We start from the raw sequence: 22,412 nt of genomic DNA on the forward strand, positions 1-22,412 counted from the left end.
ATTAGTGTACATTCATTATTTTTATTTTTGCTAAAAAAAAAAATAAAAAATCATGCATCAGATGAAAGAAAAAAAATATCTAATAGAAACAATAATGAAATTACCAGGAAAAAGATTCCTCATTGAAAACAAAAAGAGAAACATGAATCAGCAAGCGTGTTTTAATTTGCAAAGGAAAATACATAAAGAAGAGGTGTGTCCAGCTAATGACTTTATAGGCATTTAAAGGGTAGTTTAACAAAGGAAAGTGCAAGGCTGGTAAGTGTAACAATATGCTTCAGAAGAGATGAGTACCTAGAGATTAGAGTTGTCGTGTCATTCTAACTGGATCTTCAAAAGCACACTCAAGCGCTGCCTGTATGGTGCAGCCGTGCGTTTCAACGGATTACACAACATTTTACACTTTTGGATCTAGATCCTTGATGCTTCTTCTTGTGAATGAAATAATCTATATGCATGCTTGACCAAAGGATCTGACAAAACAGATTTCAAATCACTGCATTAATCATGTATGTAATAACCATGGAAGGACAAACAAAACTGCACCTTTATAATGAGACACTGAGTTTGGATCATCAGTGGTAGAAAGTGTTTATTTGCCATTCCCTTACCCTGTTCTGTACCTTTAGCTGGGAAGTGTGCTGGAACATAACACACCACTGACATATCCCAGTTCACAGAGACGAGGTAGCTTACGCTAATGACTCAGTCTATTACGTTATAATAGATGCATTCAGACATCATACAAGGCAACTGTAGCAGAACAGAGATATCAGTTTTAGGAACATTGTTTTCCAGAGGTAACAGCTCATACCAGAAAACATTTTGCTAAACACATTTTTTTTCTCTATAGCACCATGTTTTTGTTTGTTTGTTTTTTGGAAAAAAAATGAAGAATATCACAATTAAAAAAAAATGTAAATACATACAATTTCTAAGTGGGTCTAGTGCTGGTAAACTGACATTTCAATTTAATGGAATGGACGTCATTTCAGGGCAGTGGATAGATCAGAATTCACTAATCAATCCATGTGTCTTTTACTGGAATTTACTCAGGCCAAATAGAGTATGCAATTCATATTTTCATTAAAACATTTAATCAATAAACAGGGGGGGGCAGAATTAATCTGTGGTGGGGTGAAATAATTTGAAAGGCACAATAAATATCCTGCTACCGGGCCGAAACAGTCCGCTGTACTTTATGTACAAGGCTGAACTTGTCAGCAGTCAGTTCAAGAGTCTCAGGTTTCTCTTCAATGCATTCTTGCTGTCTGCTTTACAAGAAGCAAACAGGCCCAATATCGATGCCAAACTCCTGATCCGGACCACCAATGTCCACAGGGGCAATATCTACAATAGGTAACCTGGCCGTTTTCTGTGTCCTGTACTCAAACACGGTCTTGCCCCAGTTACCGTTTGCTTGCTGTTAGGACAGAGAAAGATAAATCATTTAGGTTTGCACAGGTGTACTTAATCCATTTGAAAAAAATAAATTTTTGAATTACTAAATCCAGGTATAAAATGGTCATCAGTGTCTAAAAAAAATCTATGATTTTCTATAATCTTGAACCATATTATACTGTGCTAAATTAGGACTATTGCCCTATTTGAGTTTTAAGGCACCTGACGATCCACTGAAAAGATCTCATTAAAAATCAGTAGGCTACTTGATAAACAGAGGGGGAAAAATGAAATAAACTCACAGAGCAGCTGTCTTCCAGAACGGTGTATCTGAAGCGGCTGTTCCCCTCAGCTTTCAGCTCCAGATCGTTGGAGGCTTTGAGAACTACTGCTTTCTTCAGGTTTCCAGTTGCCTCGTCTTTGTAGCCGACCGAGTTCTTACAATGGTACGTGATGGTCTGAGAAGCCTCCTTGGACAGCAGACGGACGAAGGTCATCTGGACTGTGACCGAGTTGGCAGGTTGGTCTTTGTTCCCATAGGTGAACTAAAACAAAAACAAGTCCTCCTCAGACAAGTTCCTGTGATGATCCTTGTAGCTTTCACCCTCTTAAGTATGCCTTGTTTACACTAGGCATTACTATATACTAATGACTATGAAAATGTACTTACATATGTTCCACCACTTATTCTTCTAAACCATACAGGCTTGTTTCCTGGAGAATTCCACCATGTCTTGCGAGGTATGTTGGTGGGATTGGCTGATATGCATGTTTCTCCAGTATCCATATTACAGTACACCTTTATGGCGTCCTCCACACTGCCTTGGTTTGGATCCACCCAGTATTCCCCTGTACAACACAGGTGAGATATTGGTATGCATCTCATACAACTGCATAACGAAATGCAGCAGAACATATTCCAAATTTAAAGTCAAATATTATGCATGATGGAGTTATGCTTGGTGTTGTTTGCCATATATTTAAAATATTAAATGGAGAAATCCCACAAAACCCCCTTTGTATCAGTCTACATTTATTTATATAACTAGAAATTACAATGAAAAGCAGAGGCTATTGCAAAAGCACTGGAATATGCATATATGTGGATATATCAGCTTGCTGATTCTTAGAGTTTGACTTACCACTCTTTTTCATGGGATAGCACTGCTTCAGGTCCTCACAGGTTCTGGCAGGGTGGTTCTTACTGCCATCAGGACTGCGCATGCTATCGATCTGACTGCTGAGAGCCTTCAAAGTGGCCTGGACCCCTGGGTCTGCTTGGAATAGATCTGTTGAATTTGATATGGGCAGAGCTTCATCCTCCGGGAATTCAGGAGGAGGAGGACCAGCGTCGTAATCATGAGGGCCCCCAAACAAGTCGTCCATAGCAGCTGTTGGCGGTCCAGGGGATCCAGGTGGACCTGGTGGACCAGGTTCTCCAGGGGGTCCCTGGTTGTAAAAGTATAAAATCAATTTGTCTTAATTGAACATGAATAAGAACAACTGCTTAATGGATTATAAATAATCATTAAAGTAGAACATCATGGTGTGTATGGACATTGACCCGTTGTGTAGACAGGCAGTACCCACACAACAGATACATGTGGGTGTATGAGACTGAAACTGAGAGAGATATACATGCCTCCGGTCCAATGTCACCACTTATTCCTCTTGATCCTGGTGGTCCCATTGGCCCAGTCTGTCCGATGTACCCTTCTTTACCTGATGGTCCTATTGGCCCAGGGGGTCCCTTCACAACATGTCATGAAATGATCATTGCCATATACATTACATGGTCACAAATGTCTAGCTTAAGCATAATAGCTTAACCATCTCACAAGGCAAAATTTCAAATGAGTAATTCAAATAAATGCATTTACCCTTGGTCCACTTGGCCCCACGATTCCAGTGAGTCCCTGATCACCAGTTGAGCCCTAAAAATAAAACATGAAAGGTTTACAACTCAAAACAATAAATAAATCAATAACTCTTACCCCATGTACCCCGTGACATAAAGATAATGTTTCATTTTTGTAACCTTTAACTTAGGAATGCTGTCAAAATGCCGACTTGGCCTGAAACATACTGGTAGTAGTGCTACTTTGGGTGTGACATTACTTACTGGTGGTCCAGGAAGACCCTGTAAACCTGTATAACCTCTGTGTCCCTTCTGTCCTCTTTCTCCATGGTCACCCAACTCTCCCTTATCTCCTCTAGGTCCTTGAGGCCCCTATAACATAAAATAGCCAATGCCAATTAAATACACCTTTATCTCAACAGTTATTATAATTGGACTAAAAGCACAATTTCACAATGGAGCTAAAATATCTAGCAATCAGGTTAATATTAGACATGATCACTTTGTATACACAGACATGTATTTTGTTAAGATTTCTATAACAGTGTCTTACTGGGAGTCCTCTCTTTCCTGCTGGACCTGGGGGCCCTACAGGGCCTCTGGACCCCTGTTAAGAAAGTTTGTATAAATATGTGAGAAATTCATTTAAAATCCATTTTAAAAATACGTTTAAAGTTCAAAAGATGTGGTAGCAAGCATTTTCTTAAAGAATTAACATGAAGCACTTAGCAATATAATTTCTAACATGTTGAAAATGTAACAATACACACTGCGTCTCCTCTCTTTCCAGGACCTCCGGTGGTTCCCACGGGGCCTGGCGGTCCGGGAGCTCCCCTTGCACCAGTCAGTCCCTCGGGTCCTGGGTCTCCACGGTCACCCTATACAGTAGTTCAAATTAGAATGGTGACCAATAGGAATAATGAACAAAATTATGAATGTTTTGTGAAATATTAGTTATCAGATCTCACCCTTTCACCAATGACTCCTTCTTTTCCTGGTGACCCATCAGATCCAGATGGTCCCTATTATTGAAATAAATGTACAAGTTAATGCATATGTTGATATGAGAACCTTTTCATTCTGTTTCACTCTCTCCTTCATAATTATACGGAGGCCAAAATTACAGATGTTTTCATTTAGGGTCACATTTGGTTTGCACTAAATTTTGAAATATTTTTTAATAAAAGTTTATATAAAACTTTTATGCATATGGGCTATAAAAATTCAATACCTCCAAATGAGCTAATAACAGCTATCAAATTTACAGTAAGTGTCCTACAAAATATCAAGATGCCTAAAGAAAAGAAGATTTACAGAATAATTACAAATGACATTACAATGTAATATTTACTGTTTAAGGGGATTCAGGGACTTTTAATGTTATAGCATAACTTTTACAAAGCTATTTTAAGACCTTGCGCTTCCTATTATCTATGAAACATGACCAAGTCATGGCTTTAATATTAACTTTGCCTAAAGAAGAACTTCACCGCAAAATGGTAATGTTACTTATCAAATACTAATACTAAACGAAGCTGAAAGAAGCCTCATTCTAGCTGTTCATCACTACAATGACTTTAATGCCATTATATTTGTTAGCATGTTGAGAGGATAGTGGGTAAACTTACATCAGGCCCAGGATCCCCTCGAGGTCCATTAGCTCCTGGTGATCCAACTGGGCCAGAGGGCCCTTTGTCTCCTGGTGATCCTGGTGACCCTGGTTTACCTGGAGGACCCTTAACAAGAGAAGCACATTTAAATAAGTAATTGAGGCCTGCAAAGCATAAGGTTATTTCCATTATCCCTAAGGCCATTGGCAAGACATTGCCAATGTGCTCTACATCCTTTACATACATGCTCTCTATGAATCTTGATGAATAAACATTCATTAGAAATATGAAAGCAAAGATATTGTGACTTAATTATTTGCTGTTTTCCAAAATGTACTTACAGCTGGCCCAGGTAAGCCTGCCATTCCACGCTCTCCTCTCTGTCCAGGAAGGCCCGTAATTCCTCTCTGGCCTGTTGTTCCAGCAGGTCCCGGTGGACCATTGGGACCCTATACACAATTGATTAGATTTTTATGTACATTTCTCTATTATATTTAATTAGACTCTTTGAAGGAAACTGCAATGCTAAAGTGGTAATTTTACAGAGTACTGCGGCTATTAAAATGATCTACATATGGATATCATTAGTGTTAGATAATGGTAGATAGATGATGCTCACTGTGGGCCCATCCTCCCCAGAGTCTCCTTTATCTCCTGGGCTTCCAGCAGGCCCAGGTGGGCCTCTCTCTCCTTGGCGTCCTGGTGGCCCATGATCTCCACGGAGACCGTGTGGACCCTCTTTGCCGGGGAGACCAATTGGACCTGGCTGACCAATAGGACCCTAGAAGACAGAAAGTTTGACAAAACCTTTTCTGAAAACATTCAGAAAAAATGTCTGAATTCTTATGCACTGCTTGTATTTTAATCAAACTACATACATCTTTAACTCTGTATTTCTGATATACTCACAGATGGGCCTGGTGGACCAACTTTTCCATGAGATCCAGGAAACCCAGTTGGACCCTGAGAAATTAAATATTTTAGTCTGAATATTGAAGGAATGGGGAAATATAAAATGGAAGTCTATAATTATTGATCTAGTTACCATTTAACCAATTGCATATTTACTCACAGGTGCCCCTTGTGTTCCTCTGCCACCCTTTGGTCCAGCTACACCAATTGTACCCTAGAAAAACACAGTTGGTCTTTGTGTCTAATCTGATTTCTTGTGATTTCTACTTTTGAGCATTTATTTCATTTGGCTGATTTCTCACCATAGGCCCTGGAGGTCCAGCCAACCCTTGAGGTCCAGGAGATCCAGCATCTCCTTTCTGTCCTGGCTCACCTGGTTCCCCTTTTACTCCAGGTTGACCATCTGGACCCTGAACACAAGCCATTAATGTGGTGCATTTTCAGTGCATGGAATCAACATCCACTGTGCTTGACAGTATGGTCTGGACATTCAAATAAAAACTGAGTGAACTTACAGGTGGTCCCGGAAAGCCAACAGGACCTGTTGGACCAGGTTCACCACGAGCTCCCTAAAAGTGTGGGGACAATATTTGCTATGAAGAAGTATATATAGAAATAGTTTATTCAATAAGGCAGTTGGTAGTAATACCATGAATTGGGTGCTAAAATGTTGACTTACGGGCATTGCTCTTGATCCCTGAGGTCCAGGTGGTCCTTTAGTGCCAGGTTCCCCCTGTAAAGAGCATGCATTATATTCTGATGGTTTCAAACAATGTATAGTTGGAAATCTCTGGTAGGGAAACGCTGTACCTTCTCACCACTAGGACCAGGGGGTCCTGCAGGGCCAAGAGGTCCTGGAAGTCCCTTTGATAGTTGCAGAAAATTACATTAGTAGATCATCCCCCAGTGTATTTAAAAGTACATATGGTTGGGCAGGTCAATACAAGCTTTCCAAAGAATCCTCTAACAATTGTTTATTCAGTACCCGGACTATGCCAGCATTCACATTTCTACATTAATGTCAGATTCTTTGCAGTTACTTTTGGTTGTTGATGTTTGGCAGTCCAGTAATAACATGTCCTAGCTGATTTGCAATCAATATGACAGTGGCCATTGGTATTGTGTTCCAACACTATAGGAGAGGACAGTTTTCTATTATAGTGGACTGTAAGAGAGATCTGAAGAATTTGGAAACATCTCAAATGAGAAATATGTATTTTAAGCTTACTCTTGCACCATCATTTCCAGGTGTGCCTTCTGACCCTTTCTCTCCAACTGAACCCTATAAAATTGAGGTAAACATTTAATACATTTGAGTACATGATCTGGTTATATAGGTAATTTTGATGATTTACTTACCCGTTCACCTTTAGGACCAGGTGGACCAGAGATTCCCCTCTCTCCTGGCATTCCCTGAAGACCTGGAGGACCTAGATCACCCAAAGCACCAGGAGGTCCAGGACTCCCCTGTGAACAGCACATTAGCATGCTAAGTTTAGGCAATAAAAGGACTCACTGATTAGTTCAACTAGCTTGTCACCTTGGAATTATTTCAAAGACAAATAGCAGTTAGTGTTGTATAAGTCACGTTTACCTTTGGCCCATCTGGTCCGGGTGCTCCTGGAATACCTTTGGCTCCTGGCAGTCCCAGAGGTCCTTGCTCCCCTCTCTCTCCTGGAGTTCCACGCTCTCCCTATAGCACATTGATACATTTTTGAAAATATATGTAGATTTTAAAAAATCTTTGTTGCTGATTAAAAACAACAACTACACAGGCTTCATCTGCAATGTGCAAGAATTCCTGCCATATCTTTAGAAGACAGTACTATTCCATTATGCCTCCAGGAATGGGATCAGTTTTGTATGCTTCTGAAATTCTGCCATATCCTGCATGTGGCATGTTCAGAACTTAGTCCCATTCAAGAGGTCCATAAAGCAAGGAAGCCAATTGGCTATACAACAGGGGTGAAATTTATTGTTTAACTTGATTGTCTACTGTATGAATACAATAAATATTAAAAAGGAATCATAACTCACCCTTGGTCCAATTTGTCCTATTGGGCCACCCTCACCAGGAATTCCCTAAACACAGTCAAAAAGCATAGGAAAATGTGCTTGTTTGTTATTGCCAATTGGACATGTAAGAGAATTTGTATGGCACTGTACTGTTAAACAGCTGAGATTGTGAAATAAACATGGTATAAATAATGTGTATTTAGAAAATTTCATCAGATGCATTTAAGTTAATAACCTTACCTCGTCACCAGGTTTCCCTTGGTCTCCTATTGGACCTGCTGGTCCAGGTAGCCCCTGGGGCACAACGATAAAAAAAACTTTTATGTTCATCAGTTGCTTTATCAAAGAAAATGTCTTAAAGCTACATACTTTGAACCCTTTCTATGAAGCAGTTATCAATTACTCACTTGGAAGCCATGCATTCCAGGAGGTCCCTGTTCTCCTCGGTCACCTGCTGGTCCCTGTAATATGGAGATAAGATAATCAGTATAACAATCTGCATGGATTTGTATCACTATAATGCAAAAAATCACAGTGACACTTACTGGAGGGCCAGGTGGACCGAGGGGACCAACCTCTCCCTCTTTACCAGGTAGACCCTACAGGAAAGAGCCATGTTAGTACCATGGTGAACGTGATTTACTATGACTCAGAATGGTTTTGTGATCAGTGCTCCTCACCCTTTGTCCTGGAGGACCTGCAGACCCTTGTTCTCCTGCTTTTCCTGGATCCCCCTGAATTACATCATAGCAAAATGAGATTGAACCCTCAGAAAACACTTTTGTTTTCATAAACAAGTATAAAGATACTAAAGTACTTGGGTCACTCACACTGAAACCCTTGGGACCAGGGATTCCCATTGATCCAGCTGGACCTCTGGTTCCAATAGATCCAGGAGGTCCTGGGCGCCCATCCTCACCTGTTGCACCCTACAAGAAAAACAACTATAATGTGTCTCAATTATCATATAATTAATATCTATCTGATATGGAACTTGATCAATCAATCAGTATAATATCTAAGCATACCAGGGGTCCTGCCTTCCCTTCCGCACCTTGAACTCCAGGAGTGCCAGTCAAACCCTGTAGTAAACAAGATATATATATTCAACAAAAGGCACAGTAAGTGTATATTGATTGAAGCAGTAATGGTGAAAATAAGGATGTTTATATACTTTACCCTTGCGCCAGGTAAGCCTGGCTCACCAGTTCTGCCTGGATCACCAGTGGAACCTTTAGGGCCAAAAACTCCAGAAATGCCACGGTCACCTTGTGCACCCTTAGAAAGGTGTGAATTACATTTATTTGTTGTTGTCAAGGCATTGTGTAAGCAAACGGATATATGCACCAGCATTTTGGTCATTTACATACTTTGGCTCCTTGTAATCCGTCTTGACCAGGGAAACCACGATTTCCAGGAGCCCCCTGAAACATTACAAAAAAAGTGCATGAGAAAAGATGATTTTATGAAGCCACAAGTCAAAATGTTTAATGTGAATTTGACTAAAAAGGAAATCGTACTCACTCTCTCACCAGCAGGTCCCGGAGGGCCAATAGACCCAGAATCTCCTCTGAGGCCTCTCTTTCCCTCCTCTCCCTGAGGTCCAATCACCCCCTGTGCCCCTGGTGGACCCTACAATATGGAGTTCTATCTTACAACTTACTTTCTTACTAAGTAATAAATGATATTAGCTAACCACATCTCACACTGCAGCCAACACATTCAGTTTATTCATCAATACAGCTTACTTGCTCCCCCTTTGGTCCTGATTCTCCTTTAAATCCAGGAACACCAACATCTCCCTAATGTAGAGGTAAAGATTTGAGATGATCTTAAATGATGTTCTTTATTGCGAATTATACCATGTGTTTCACTACCTCCTGATTTGGACTGATAGGATAAACCAGTGATAGGATAGATTATCTTACCCCTGAACCTTTGATCCCAGGCTGCCCAGTGCTCCCCTGAGGTCCTGGAGGGCCAGGTGGACCAAGCAGACCAACAGGTCCATGGGGCCCGACAGTTCCCTGGAGAAAAGTCACAACTCATTTTCAAACGCTCGAATAGTTCTATGTTTTTAACATCTGTCATCATGATTAAGAAATCATAGTAATCATTCTTCTACATACCACTGGACCTTTGGCCCCTGGACCTCCATCAACACCTAGTGGACCCTGTATTGTTGCAAAATCCAAATACATTTGTCACAGAGTTGCAAAGAGTTGATGAATAATTGCTTAAGTGATTAATAAATCAAGAACAAACTTGTAAGCCAAGTGGTCCAGCTCTGCCTTGTGATCCCGTTTCTCCTCTCGGTCCCTGTGGTCCTTCAGGACCCCTAACTCCTGTAGGTCCTGGTTGGCCCTTCACATAGAGATCACTAGTTAAGCACCTTTTGATTTTAATAACTGTTTGTGTATTTTTAACCACTATTTTTTTCAGCAAAGAACAAATTCATGTTGAAACAATTCTATTAAGGATGGTCATTTGACAATTAATCAAGCAATAAAGGAATAAATAAACAATTAAATCCCATAAACATGAATCCCACAAGCATATCATACTATATTGCTGTTTGAAGTTGCAAATGTATTTTTGAAAATAATTAATTGCTTTATGGTATTGCTTACCTTCATACCTGGCGTACCCGGATATCCTGGTGGTCCACTAAGTCCCAAAGGCCCCTAATCATAGGTAAAATGTCAGACTAGTCTTTACAGTTTAAAGCTTGTGTTGTGTTCTGCAGATTAGAATCTGATGGCAGATTACCATGGGACCTGGTTTTCCAATGTTTCCTTGAGAGCCACGTGTACCCTGAAATACAAAATTGAATACAGTAATATACTAAATGTTACTGTTTTTTTCTGCAAGAATACAGTTCTATATCATCTGTTATGTTTAGTGGATTCCAGTTGGAGTAGCCAACTGAAATTAAAAGTATCAGAGCTGCTTCAAATCGCTATGGATTTCAGAAATTATTTTGTTGACATTTCTGTTAGATGCTATGCTATGCTATGCTTTGTGTCACTGCTGCAGTTGTACTCACGGGTGTCCCGCCTGGTCCTGGACGTCCCCTCTCTCCTGGCATTCCTCTTGGGCCCTGTAGTAGGACAGTAGGATATGCTCATTCTTACCTCTTATCTCTAAAGTCACAGGTTATGAAAAAAAAATTCAAAGAGCCATTGGATGTCTGTACTGCTCATAGATCCACTTTGTGACAAGTTTATGTATTAGTTTGAACTCAGCTTACCATGGGGCCGGGAGCACCCATCGGACCAGACCCACCAGATTCACCCTGAAATAACGTCAACAGACACACTCTGAGCAAAGATGCTGAGAATACAACACTGTCATTTAATCAAAGACTTGACATTTAGATGTTTTGCAACTCTCAGATAAACTCAATGCTCGATTAAACAAAAGTGTGAATGTCAAGAATGAGGCAGTCTACCTTCGATCCAACCGCCCCACGTTCTCCCTTTATGCCAGCTATGCCTTGATGTCCCTGAAACATGAAAAAACAAGGTCAAATTGTGCCATTCATACTAACATGGAACCTTACATGTGCATTCAACCACTAGGGAGCGCCCCATAAACACCTCTGTGGAGTTCATTCAATAACGAGCAGAAGACAGAGCTGTTTTTTTACTTTATTGACTTGTTTTGCTGTGAATGATTTGTGCCTTCTTTAGTTATTTAGTATTCACCATATGTCCTCAATTTTCTATGTTTTGTAAACTTAATAAAGGCCTTGAAGGTGTTATAGTACTTTGATGAAAAGATCAGAGGATAAAAAATAAAAATAAAAAGTCAAATAAGATCCCCACATAGAACATTTAAAACTGACTCACTCTATGACCTTTCAGACCTGGGGGTCCTGGTGTCCCTGGAAACCCTCTTGATCCCTAAATAGAAGTAATGAAAAACAAATCAGTGTTTATATAGGGTTAGATTGCATAGTATTTCCGCTGCAGTTGTGTAACAAGATTGGAACGCTGGTTACTGGAGATCCTGGATATCCCATCTCTCCTGAACTTCCTGGGGAACCTGCCTCTCCCTAGAAAGCAAAAATTATCATTTTTTTAATCTCATGCCCTTAATTTTTTTATCTCATGCCCTTCATTTATTTTATGGATTATCACAACTACAGAACTTCCTATCAATATTGACATGAGTAAGACTGTAAAAGAGGGCTAAACATTGTACTCACATCTTCCCCTGGCTTCCCTGGTGGGCCCTCTGGGCCTCTCTGACCAGATGGCCCCTGGAAAACACAGAATAGGAATTAGCCAGATCTCACTGACGTCTGAGCAGCTCACTGATGTAATGTGTGTCCTTCCTCAGAGCAAAGTCAAAGCAAAGGAGAAAAAGACTGAGAAAATTAACCCCTGTATATCTGAACATCAATGTTTACTTGAGTAAGATACATATACCAGTTCCTCTATTGCTGTTTACATTATCCTGAGAGAAAGAGTAATTGTATTCCTCCTACTGTGATTGTCATTGAAATTATTAATACAGTTAGCGTAGGTCAGTTCTTGAACTTTCTTTTTGCCTCTTTTCTCCCAGCATGCTTTAGTGAGGCTTTTGTTGCACAAGTGAGATGAATGTACTGGAACTAGTCTGCACCACCCTTGTCTTTCGGGTAGACCCCCCCACCCCACCTCAACACTGCTGACGTCTCCAACAGGCAGATGGCACCAGGCACCACTGTTAAAGACATAGTAATTATACATTGGAATGCTAGCACAAGCCAAAAAAACAGAACAAAATGTAGATGGAGACACAAGACAAATGGTTAAGTGAAGAGCCTCAGTGTCTCTGGTCTCCAGTGTGTCCGCGTGTTGAGCAACACCTTTTTCCAGTGACGACTGACCAGTGGAGATACGATTTGCTTTGCTGTGCTGTACCAAGCTGTGAGCAACCATGTTCGGACGCTGCATTAATGTTCGCTAGTGGAATGCTAGTTAGATTAGTGCGCAGAGCAAGTCATAAGTAAGAATTTAGTCCCCCACTCCAAAGCTGAGAAAAATGCTGGATTGGTGTATTTACTGCAGAATTCAGTTATGGGAAATGACTTTTCATCTGAGTGCATGACACCACAACTACTACTGCTTATGTATGAGTGGTTGGGGTTGTGGCTTTAAGTTTATGAACATGATCAGATACTTGCCAGGAACATGCATGTCACTGCCAGTTCTTTCAATGCTGGCGCAGGATTGGTTCAAACGCCACAGTTGTTCACTCACCATTTGTCCAGGGTCTCCAGCTTCACCGGGGAATCCTTGTGGTCCTGGTGCTCCCTAAATGAAGAGACGTGCAGTTAATGGAAGCCATAAAGCTGTGATGAATTAAAACAGAGAATATTTTGGTGTTCTCATCCGATGTTTTATGCTCACTTGCAGACCGTTGGGCCCAGGTGGTCCTCTTGCACCTGCTTCTCCCTGAACCAAAAACAGGATTGTATTAAAATGGTAGTACTCCAGCAACACTGCAAGGATTGGTGTTTAAACCATGAAGGCACGAGTTCTTCAACCCGCAACCTTTCATTTTGACCCTCCACAAGGTCCACTTTTAAAACTGAAAACTTGCTGCGTTTGTTTGCATCCATTAGTCACTTTGGACAAAATGACCTGAACAATAACCTGAAGAAGTTCCAGATGAAGCTCTGTGCAAACACCCATAGTTGAAACAGCCAAGGTTAAACCACCAGAACATCCGAGGAGCCCATATTATTGCCCTCGTTAATCATCTTTGCCAGCCTCCACATTCTGGTTTCATAAGAACGCGTGGGACACCGCGTTAATAATGAAGGCTGAACTGACGCTGGTGTAACTGCAGCTCACCCGTTGTCCAGGAATCATGGCATGTTGTCCAGCAGATTTTTCATCAAATCCTCCAGTCATCTGTGCAGACAGCTGACCCTAACAAACAAAGTGATGTTCAGGAAGTGAAACTCATTCAACAACACACTCACATTAGAACACATGAAGTTTAATGCTCCAAATGTAGCTCACAGCAGCTCTGGAATACAGATGCATTTCATTTTGTGATGCAGGGAGCAATGGCCATTTTGACAGGCTGAATGAAGGTATCATTAATAGAGACTACAGACAGCACTATATGTGACTATATTTGAAACTATATGTGACGGTCCAGGTCATTTTGTTTTTCAGCCTCTCGGTCTCTCAGGATCATCACTTCTTATAAAGCTGTTGGAGCATCACTCAAACGTCCCCAGACTTTGGCCTGGAAGTATGAAAACTTACTGCAACAGACCGTCCCCTCAAGGGCTTTGACTACATGTAGTCACACACTGGCCTTGGGTCATAGACAGACAGTTTTTAATAAACTCAACTAAGCGGATTTGAAAGATATTGATTATTTATTTGGTTGGCTCTTATTGTTTACTGTGCTCACTCCAGGAGGATGGCCCGGTGGTCCTGGTTCTCCTGGCTGTCCAGGAATACCAGGCTCTCCATCGTAACCAGCAGGACCTCTTGCACCCTAGATGAAAAGCATCACAGGTATGTTAATATTACATTATTACAAAGCCCATGTGCCTATACTGTTCATAGTGCTTCTCTGACAGTATTTGACATAATTTTAAACTTAGAATTTGATGTTCTTTACCGGTCTTCCTTTAGGTCCACGATCTCCTCTGAATCCAGGTGATCCTGGTGGTCCCTGTTTATTAACATGTCAATATAACAGCTAAGAGCCATTTAACACAAACACAATGCATTAATGCTCAGACTTGATGTGATTTTGCAGACTTAAATAATGGCTGTCTAACATAAGCATTAACAGAACATTTGTGAATAGAAACCTATAAGGAATAAGATTGTAGTGTGCTCTACTGCCATCTAGTGTTGCAGAGGACTAAATAAACAGTCTTGGCCATTTGATGAACACTGCATAGTAAAAAATAAATACTTAAACAGAGGTAGAAGTCAGTATGCAACATGCACAACAGACACTCATGAGCACAGTAGTGAAGGCAAATGACACAGTAATGGGTCAATACCTTCATGTTATATCCTAGAGCCCAATACATGTCTCTATATTATACTGTGCAGTCCATCTGTTTTTAACAACGATCATTGCAGTGGATTCAACAAATTCTTAGTTTTATTTATAAAAGGAATGAAGCCTTTTTCATCTTGACCTACATTTTAAGAGGTCTATGTAAACAGTACCAGATCAGTAGCAATTGTTCAATATTTGTTGTGTAAATAATGTACATAAATATATTTATCTACAGTCAAACTGCTGATACATGCTGACATTAAAAGTATATTCATTAAAATTAGAGAATAAGATATCCAAGGTTACCATTGGTCCTGGTCTTCCTGGCAGGCCACTCACCTGTAAGGTGTCACATGCAGGTGAGGATTATTCAGGTGAGGCTCACCTTTCAATGTTAAAATGTACATGCAACTAATGTGTAATAATGATGATGATATGAATTCATACATACAATTGGAACCTCTCCAGGTTCACCTTTCTGACCCTGAAAGGTAGATCTTCATTTTAGTACACAATACAGTGACTGTGCACAAAAACACATTTGTTTTCTTAAATGATGAGTAGATACTGTGAAAAAATAAAAGTTACCTTGTGTATTCTGTCTGAAAATTAAAACAACACAAACCAGAATTTCATAAATCAATTATTTCATTTCACAGATAGTTGTGTGCACATACTTTTATATTGTTTGTGTGTGTGTGTGTGTGTGTGTGTGTGTGTGTGTGTGTGTGTGTGTGTGTGTGTGTGTGTGTGTGCGTGTGTGCGTGTGTGTGTGTCTGCCTGCGTGCGTACTGTCGCTGCCACTGCTGTCAGGGAAGTGGCTCTGGCAAATGGGGCAGCATTCTCCATCAGGAACCACGATGTTCTCGCAGTTGACGATCTCGTCACACTGCACATCATCACAGAGGATGGTGCCGCTGTCACACACGCAGATGCGGCACGCCTCGGGTTTCCACACGTCGCGGTTCGTGTACTCCTGCCCGTTTTCCATGCAGCTCAACTCATCGCCTGCAGAGAGAGAGAGAGAGAGAGAGAGAGAGAGAGGTGTGAGGGGGTCCAGGGGAGGAGTTGAGGTGAGGACGCAGCGCAATATCAGCGTTCAGACTTTCTTTGAATTTCAAACAGGTACAAAAGCCGCTTAGGCAACCTGCTTAGACTACAATTCCCAGAAATCCAAGTAAGAACATGTGCAAAGACCTTGACTGAATGGGTGAGGCAAAACATCACAGGAAAAGGTGACACCCCCCTCCTCCTCCCATGAGCTTCTGGGAAGGCCAGACATGAACTAATTCTTTCCAAACACCAAAGCTGATTCAGTCTCCAGCTTGTACTTCCCCAAGAACTAAGAACACACAAACACCCCACAATTGATGTGAAGTTCATGAGCGTAGGTATGTGTTGGTATGTAGCATGTAACTGTGTGGTATCATGGGCTGTTAATTTTTAACATTTTGTCCAAAAAAGATTATTAAATGCTGTGGATTTAATTAATCTTCTGACCTACACAAACAGCCCAGCTAAATTCACACCTTTCCACAGAACTGGCTAAAGCTCGTTGATGAACAGCAGGGGGCAGTCATGAGCTTCCTGTGTCACCTTGAACGTTGAATAATCCTTCAAATCTAGTCATAGACGAGAGCTCACTCTGGTGGACAGTTGAACTAGGTTCTCAATGAGACACGTTTTTAAAGCAGTGCTGCCACCTGCCATCACCATCTTTTGTGGAATTGAATGTATTGATAGTTTTATTTTTAAGGTTTAAAAAACCTGTGTTGCAGTGATGGTTGTGTTGGAGGTTATGGTGGTGGTTGTTATGGTAGTGGGGGCTGTTGTGGTGGTGGTGGTTGTTATGGTGGAGGTTGTTATGGTTAGTACAGCTTTAACTGTGTTCCTCCCTCTGTAACAGTACAATAAAAAGTTTTTTTTAATAGTACAACAGAGAAAAATACTTGCCAGCCACAAGTCCTGTGGTTCATGATTGTTACTCATTAATGAATTAATGAAAATAAACACTAGTACCTGCAAAGAAAATCATTTGCTACTCCTGACACAAACAAAGGTGAACTGGTGCAATCATAATCATCTCTAGCATCTCTAGAAAGAATAAAAATAAATAAAACAGGGCACATTTCAAGGTTCTTCAGGCCTTTACATGAATTTCAGTTCCCTCTCCAACACTGATAAAACAGTGTCGTTTCACCCTCACTCTGGGAACCAGATCAAACAACCTTATCATTCACATATGAGGCCATTAAATTATACTGAAGTGCAGCTAGTCAAGGCACAGTCATGGCAGGAAATACTCTGAGGGACTCTGTCCTCTGAGGGACAAGAACAGGAAGTGGATGTCTTGCCGTGAAAAGCTAATTCGCACATGTAAAGGTGGTGACTTGGTTAAATTTCCTTTGACCTGAAGGGGTGGGAAAACTAAACCTGAATCATGCCAAGAACCAGAGGGGGGATTTTTCTCCCTTTAAGAAAAAACATATGGCAGAAAAGAACCTCCCAGGGAGGCACACATGCACACACACACACACACACACACACACACTCGCACACATGCACGCACACACACTCACGCACACACACGCACGCATGCACGCACACACACTCACACACACAAACACACACACATGCCCGAAGCAAGGAGTGATGTTGAAAAGACCAAAAGCCTACATCAAACCCTCAACCAATCTGACATATGACATTTTAATACACTGCCTCTTATGCACTGTAGAGATTTGATAATGTCTTAGAGTGAATTTTTCAACAAATACCAGTTCAACAAACACTAGTTCTGTGACTGAGATATTTTTCATTGTGGTGATGAAACACTCCCAAGGCTGCACATGCTAATAAAAGTTGCTCTGTTCCATAAACTCATTCTCTCTCATTAACTTTTATGTTTGATTTAGCAAAGAAAAAACAATACGTCCAAAATCCTAAATTCAAACAACAGATGTTCAAATTTTAAGCAGGAGAAATGCACAATAACAGAAAAAAAATTACACTGTAAGAAACACAGACAGACTTAAAAACAACAAAGCTGGAATAGACCATAGCCCTAAAGAGTTTTTTTCTGGGGAAGGGATTCAGGAGCATTAGACGTTTATGTGCAGAAAACTGCAGTTTGCAAGCTAGTTTTGGGGGGAAAAAAAACCTCACCACTGGGGTTAGAGGAAACCTCACTATTTCTCTCCATTTGCTAATTCATTGCAGACCCGACAGTTTCCACAGACATGTTTAAAGATGATGACGACAGTAGACGGATGGCCCTTTGAGTGGTTCTCCTGATGCAGAGTTTCCAGTTCACTGGTATGCCCACTCAGCGGCCCAGTTGTTCTGAACGCACACAGGATTCATAGTTATATGTCAGCCAACTCCAGTCCAGTGCCATTTTATATCTCTTCAACTTAATTTTCTACTTGTTGTTGGCTTTATCTTTTAATAATGTTTTTTTTTTTTTGTTCAAACTGATTTTTATTAAATATTGTGTAATTACATTTTGTTTAAAAGCTGAAAATTGCATATCGTGGATTGTCTTAGGAAAAGAGGGAATGTGCGATGTGAATGGTTTTGGAATTCTCTTAATTGGATTCAGACTAACGTGTGCGTTTCCACATTCAGCATACACTCCCCACTGCCTCCCAGAGAAAAGCTCAAAGGTAAAATAGTACCAACCCAGACTCACCTGTGGAGAGGAGAGGGGAAATTTGGAAGGCTAGAGTAAATATATACTTTATGTCTTTTCTCTGTGTAGTGTGGAAATGCCCACAATCTGTTTCTAGAGGTTAGGAAATGACCTTATGGAAACAACGACTCACTTAATTCAGTTTGCCTTTCCACCTCCAACTGTAGATGTGTTTCAAAGCAAGGAGAAGTCGATTTATCACTCATATAGCCTTGTGATTTATTTATTTTTTGCCTACACACTAGCAGATGTGCAGCATTAATTTGATCATGTGGCAGTTTAGCTCACTACTTTAAAAGTTTAGCTGGGAGGGATAAAATCCCAAGACTCCAGAAAATGTGTAAGAAATGTGTACACCAGAAGAGACTGAGACAGAATTAAAGCAGATTAACTCCAATACAGTTGGAGGGAGCCAGTGAAAATATTTCATGTCTGCTTTAAAATGTCTTACTCTCATAGTGATGACCTCTGCTTGCCCCTGTAACTGGACTGGTGGTTCTTGACACACACAGCATCTTTTCATTGAAACAGAAGACAAACGTCTGGTTATCCATCGTGCCAGGGACCTCTGTGTCTTTAAAACCTATGATTACCCACAAGCTCCCCCTGGCAGGTCAAGACCAGTGGCTTCCCAGAGATTACAGTATGAGGACAGATGACCATAATCTCAACCTCATAGTCTGATGTTTTAAGAATCATTGGGGTTTTTACCAATACCCAGGGAGCTTTGTTTACACTGGTTTGGATGCATGCTTTAACTTTCACATTACAGATCAAGCCAGTGTCTGTGTCAGGAGGTAGTGTGAAATCCAGCCAAGAATGTTTAATGAACATGGAATCTGTTGTTTTTCTTTGCTGCCCATTGTAATTAGTGTCTTATTTGCAACAGAATCTCTGAAGCATGCACAGCCATCATGACTACATGGGATGATCATTTGAAATAGTGTAGTCTGTAACCTAAAAATTAGAGGTTTGCTTGTCAGTAGTCTTCTTCAGTACCAAAAAGGCATGATAAAGTAATCTGGGTGACAGCAGTTTAGTGATTAGAGGTGATAAAGGGAGATTAGTTAAATTAGGGTTGCATGCAAAGTGCTGGTAAAGCAAATTAGTAATTACCTTTGCATTTGAGGGCTACAAGATCTGTTCCCTCCTTAACACTGCCCTTCTGTAATCTCCTTAACACTGCCTTTCTGTCCTCTCCTTAACACTGCCCTTCTGTCCCCAACTTAACACTGCCCTTCTGTCCCCACCTTAACACTGCCTTTCTGTCCTCTCCTTAACACTGCCCTTCTGTCCCCAACTTAACACTGCCCTTCTGTCCCCACCTTAACACTGCCTTTCTGTCCTCTCCTTAACACTGCCCTTCTGTCCCCACCTTAACACTGCCCTTCTGTCCCCACCTTAACACTGCCCTTCTGTCCCCAACTTAACACTGCCCTTCTGTCCCCACCTTAACACTGCCCTTCTGTCCCCAACTTAACACTGCCCTTCTGTCCCCAACTTAACACTGCCCTTCTGTCCCCACCTTAACACTGCCCTTCTGTCCCCTACTTAACACTGCCCTTCTGTCCCCAACTTAACACTGCCCTTCTGTCCCCACCTTAACACTGCCCTTCTGTCCCCACCTTAACACTGCCCTTCTGTCCCCTACTTAACACTGCCCTTCTGTCCCCTACTTAACACTGCCCTTCTGTCCCCAACTTAACACTGCCCTTCTGTCCCCACCTTAACACTGCCCTTCTGTCCCCACCTTAACACTGCCCTTCTGTCCCCTACTTAACACTGCCCTTCTGTCCCCAACTTAACACTGCCCTTCTGTCTCCTCCTTGACACTGCCCTTCTGTCCCCAACTTAACACTGTCCTTCTGTCCCCTCCTTAACACTGCCCTTCTGTCCCCACCTTAACACTGCCCTTCTGTCCCCAACTTAACACTGCCCTTCTGTCCCCTCCTTAACACTGCCCTTCTGTCCCCAACTTAACACTGCCCTTCTGTCCTCTACTTAACACTGCCCTTCTGTCTCCTCCTTAACACTGCCCTTCTGTCCTCTACTTAACACTGCCCTTCTGTCTCCTCCTTAACACTGCCCTTCTGTCCCCAACTTAACACTGCCCTTCTGTCCCCCCCTTAACACTGCCCTTCTGTCCTCTACTTAACACTGCCCTTCTGTCCCCTCCTTAACACTGCCCTTCTGTCCCCTCCTTAACATTTCCCTTGCTTTCCACAACGCATGTCTGCTCTGTGAAATGCACTGTGTGCTTCTGGTGCAGGTCCCAGTGTGGACACGTTGCAAAAGCTTTTCTCTCCCCTGGACGTTTTGAATTATGGAACATCGCTGACTGCAACAGAAGCTTTGATAATGGCAGCCAGAAGACGCTGGCCAGTTCCTCTCCCTCCTGCCATCTACTGCCCCCGTTTATAAGTGACAGCACGCCATACAAAGCATAGGAGTACCATCTACACCTTGAAGTATCCTGTAAACTTTATTTCTCTGATGTAAAGGAATTTATTATTATTATTATATATATCTTATAACAACTCAAACTTTTTTTCTATCCTGATCATATTCCAAAGCTCTAAAATATGTTTACCCCACAAGCATGCACACATATCCATGAGAAGGTCACCTTACAGTGTGAAGGTCTTTTTGTCTTTTTGTATGAGCTTGGACTCTCAATGTGAGTCCAAGCTCATACATCGTGCCAGATTTAGCACAAGCACAGAAACCTTGACAACACACGAAGCAAAGTGCACATTCTCTCTATATCCATAACTGCTCTCTGCTCTTGAGATCATAACACTTGATGATAGGTTCAGAGGAAGTTTCTTAATCTACCATATCAGCAAATTCTTGAGTTCATGCCTACATAAAGAAGGAATGTCCAAAGGTACAGATATACTGCCTTCAAAGAATTATACATTTACTATATTTATTAACTGATACACAAATATTTCTCTGAACAAACTGGAAAGTGAATACATATTGGTATACCACAAAAAAATAAAAGAAATCCATGGTAATGCTGTTGTGTTTGGATCTTATAATCTCTGGCATAATTTTAGCCCATTACATCTACTCTCTGTGGATATTGACCAAAATCAGACAGACGTGGCTTCACATTCCAGGATTCACTGACTCATAATAATATTTACAGAACCTGTTCTTTTACCCTTCAGACAAACCTGGTACATATGTACAGATGCTGAACACAATGTTTGGCAAAGCTCTTGGGATATAAAAATGAAGGGAAATATATTTCATCCATGCACATCTCCAGCCAGTGCTGAGATTTTACATCACAACCATTGAGGAAATATTTAACTATTCTTATACTCTCTATAATGCAGTATGCAGTTAGAACAGTGTAGCTAATTAAAATATGGCCAGTATGGATATCCACACTTTTTTTTTTTGGGGGGGGGGGGGGGGGGGGGGGTCCTGTTGTTTTTTGTTGTTGTTGTTTGTTTGCTTGATGGTCGTCTTGTGCAGTGCATGAGCTGTTTTTTCCAGGCTAAGAAGATAGACTGGCTCCATATTTTCCCAATGTCTCATGTAGAAGTCCCTTGGGAACTCTCTCCCTGATGCCGCCCACCTCAACACTTTTCCCCTCCCACTCTGGTTGGTGTTAAGAACTCAGAGGAACCGCAGCTGGTTCACCATGACACTAACGTTTGCTGTTCTGCTCTGCAGGCACTGGCCCAGGAAGAGGATATATTTCATAAATATTTATTCTGAGCAACCCCACACTGGAGGTTTCCAGGTCACTGCATAAGCACTCCGTCTTGCCTTTTATACCTCCCCTCTAAGACTCTGTTTGACCATGACTGATGGAGCTCGAGACATCAGGTTTGCATGTTGTAGCAGGAAACATAAGCTGCGATCTTGGAGGATTAAG

General features: G+C 41.3%; 1 protein-coding gene across 1 annotated transcript in view; it reads right to left on the bottom strand.

Moving 5' to 3' along the window:
* Positions 1-147: 147 nt before the first annotated feature.
* col5a2a (collagen, type V, alpha 2a) overlaps positions 148-22,412 on the bottom strand; it is a 31,062-nt gene continuing 8,797 nt past the window's right edge. Inside the window, exons 2-54 of the mRNA XM_077002292.1 lie at positions 15,619-15,834; positions 15,415-15,428; positions 15,278-15,310; positions 15,133-15,165; positions 14,431-14,484; positions 14,218-14,304; positions 13,644-13,721; positions 13,197-13,241; positions 13,047-13,100; positions 12,008-12,061; positions 11,801-11,854; positions 11,649-11,702; positions 11,249-11,302; positions 11,048-11,092; positions 10,844-10,897; positions 10,567-10,611; positions 10,428-10,481; positions 10,063-10,161; positions 9,927-9,971; positions 9,726-9,824; positions 9,546-9,599; positions 9,322-9,429; positions 9,168-9,221; positions 8,977-9,075; positions 8,826-8,879; positions 8,628-8,726; positions 8,478-8,531; positions 8,343-8,396; positions 8,205-8,258; positions 8,038-8,091; positions 7,819-7,863; positions 7,376-7,474; positions 7,141-7,248; positions 7,010-7,063; positions 6,592-6,645; positions 6,461-6,514; positions 6,297-6,350; positions 6,084-6,191; positions 5,942-5,995; positions 5,779-5,832; positions 5,489-5,650; positions 5,211-5,318; positions 4,888-4,995; positions 4,228-4,281; positions 4,030-4,137; positions 3,813-3,866; positions 3,524-3,631; positions 3,282-3,335; positions 3,044-3,151; positions 2,544-2,850; positions 2,072-2,250; positions 1,704-1,946; positions 148-1,423 (exon numbers count right to left, since the gene is read on the bottom strand). Coding sequence (XP_076858407.1) covers positions 1,277-1,423; positions 1,704-1,946; positions 2,072-2,250; positions 2,544-2,850; positions 3,044-3,151; positions 3,282-3,335; positions 3,524-3,631; positions 3,813-3,866; positions 4,030-4,137; positions 4,228-4,281; positions 4,888-4,995; positions 5,211-5,318; positions 5,489-5,650; positions 5,779-5,832; positions 5,942-5,995; positions 6,084-6,191; positions 6,297-6,350; positions 6,461-6,514; positions 6,592-6,645; positions 7,010-7,063; positions 7,141-7,248; positions 7,376-7,474; positions 7,819-7,863; positions 8,038-8,091; positions 8,205-8,258; positions 8,343-8,396; positions 8,478-8,531; positions 8,628-8,726; positions 8,826-8,879; positions 8,977-9,075; positions 9,168-9,221; positions 9,322-9,429; positions 9,546-9,599; positions 9,726-9,824; positions 9,927-9,971; positions 10,063-10,161; positions 10,428-10,481; positions 10,567-10,611; positions 10,844-10,897; positions 11,048-11,092; positions 11,249-11,302; positions 11,649-11,702; positions 11,801-11,854; positions 12,008-12,061; positions 13,047-13,100; positions 13,197-13,241; positions 13,644-13,721; positions 14,218-14,304; positions 14,431-14,484; positions 15,133-15,165; positions 15,278-15,310; positions 15,415-15,428; positions 15,619-15,834 — 4,379 coding nt within the window. The 3' untranslated portion in view covers positions 148-1,276. The remainder of the gene's footprint in view (positions 1,424-1,703; positions 1,947-2,071; positions 2,251-2,543; positions 2,851-3,043; positions 3,152-3,281; positions 3,336-3,523; positions 3,632-3,812; positions 3,867-4,029; positions 4,138-4,227; positions 4,282-4,887; positions 4,996-5,210; positions 5,319-5,488; positions 5,651-5,778; positions 5,833-5,941; positions 5,996-6,083; positions 6,192-6,296; positions 6,351-6,460; positions 6,515-6,591; positions 6,646-7,009; positions 7,064-7,140; positions 7,249-7,375; positions 7,475-7,818; positions 7,864-8,037; positions 8,092-8,204; positions 8,259-8,342; positions 8,397-8,477; positions 8,532-8,627; positions 8,727-8,825; positions 8,880-8,976; positions 9,076-9,167; positions 9,222-9,321; positions 9,430-9,545; positions 9,600-9,725; positions 9,825-9,926; positions 9,972-10,062; positions 10,162-10,427; positions 10,482-10,566; positions 10,612-10,843; positions 10,898-11,047; positions 11,093-11,248; positions 11,303-11,648; positions 11,703-11,800; positions 11,855-12,007; positions 12,062-13,046; positions 13,101-13,196; positions 13,242-13,643; positions 13,722-14,217; positions 14,305-14,430; positions 14,485-15,132; positions 15,166-15,277; positions 15,311-15,414; positions 15,429-15,618; positions 15,835-22,412) is intronic.

This window comes from Brachyhypopomus gauderio, chromosome 4 (assembly GCF_052324685.1).
Source record: "Brachyhypopomus gauderio isolate BG-103 chromosome 4, BGAUD_0.2, whole genome shotgun sequence".
Classification (NCBI taxonomy): Eukaryota; Metazoa; Chordata; class Actinopteri; order Gymnotiformes; family Hypopomidae; genus Brachyhypopomus; species Brachyhypopomus gauderio.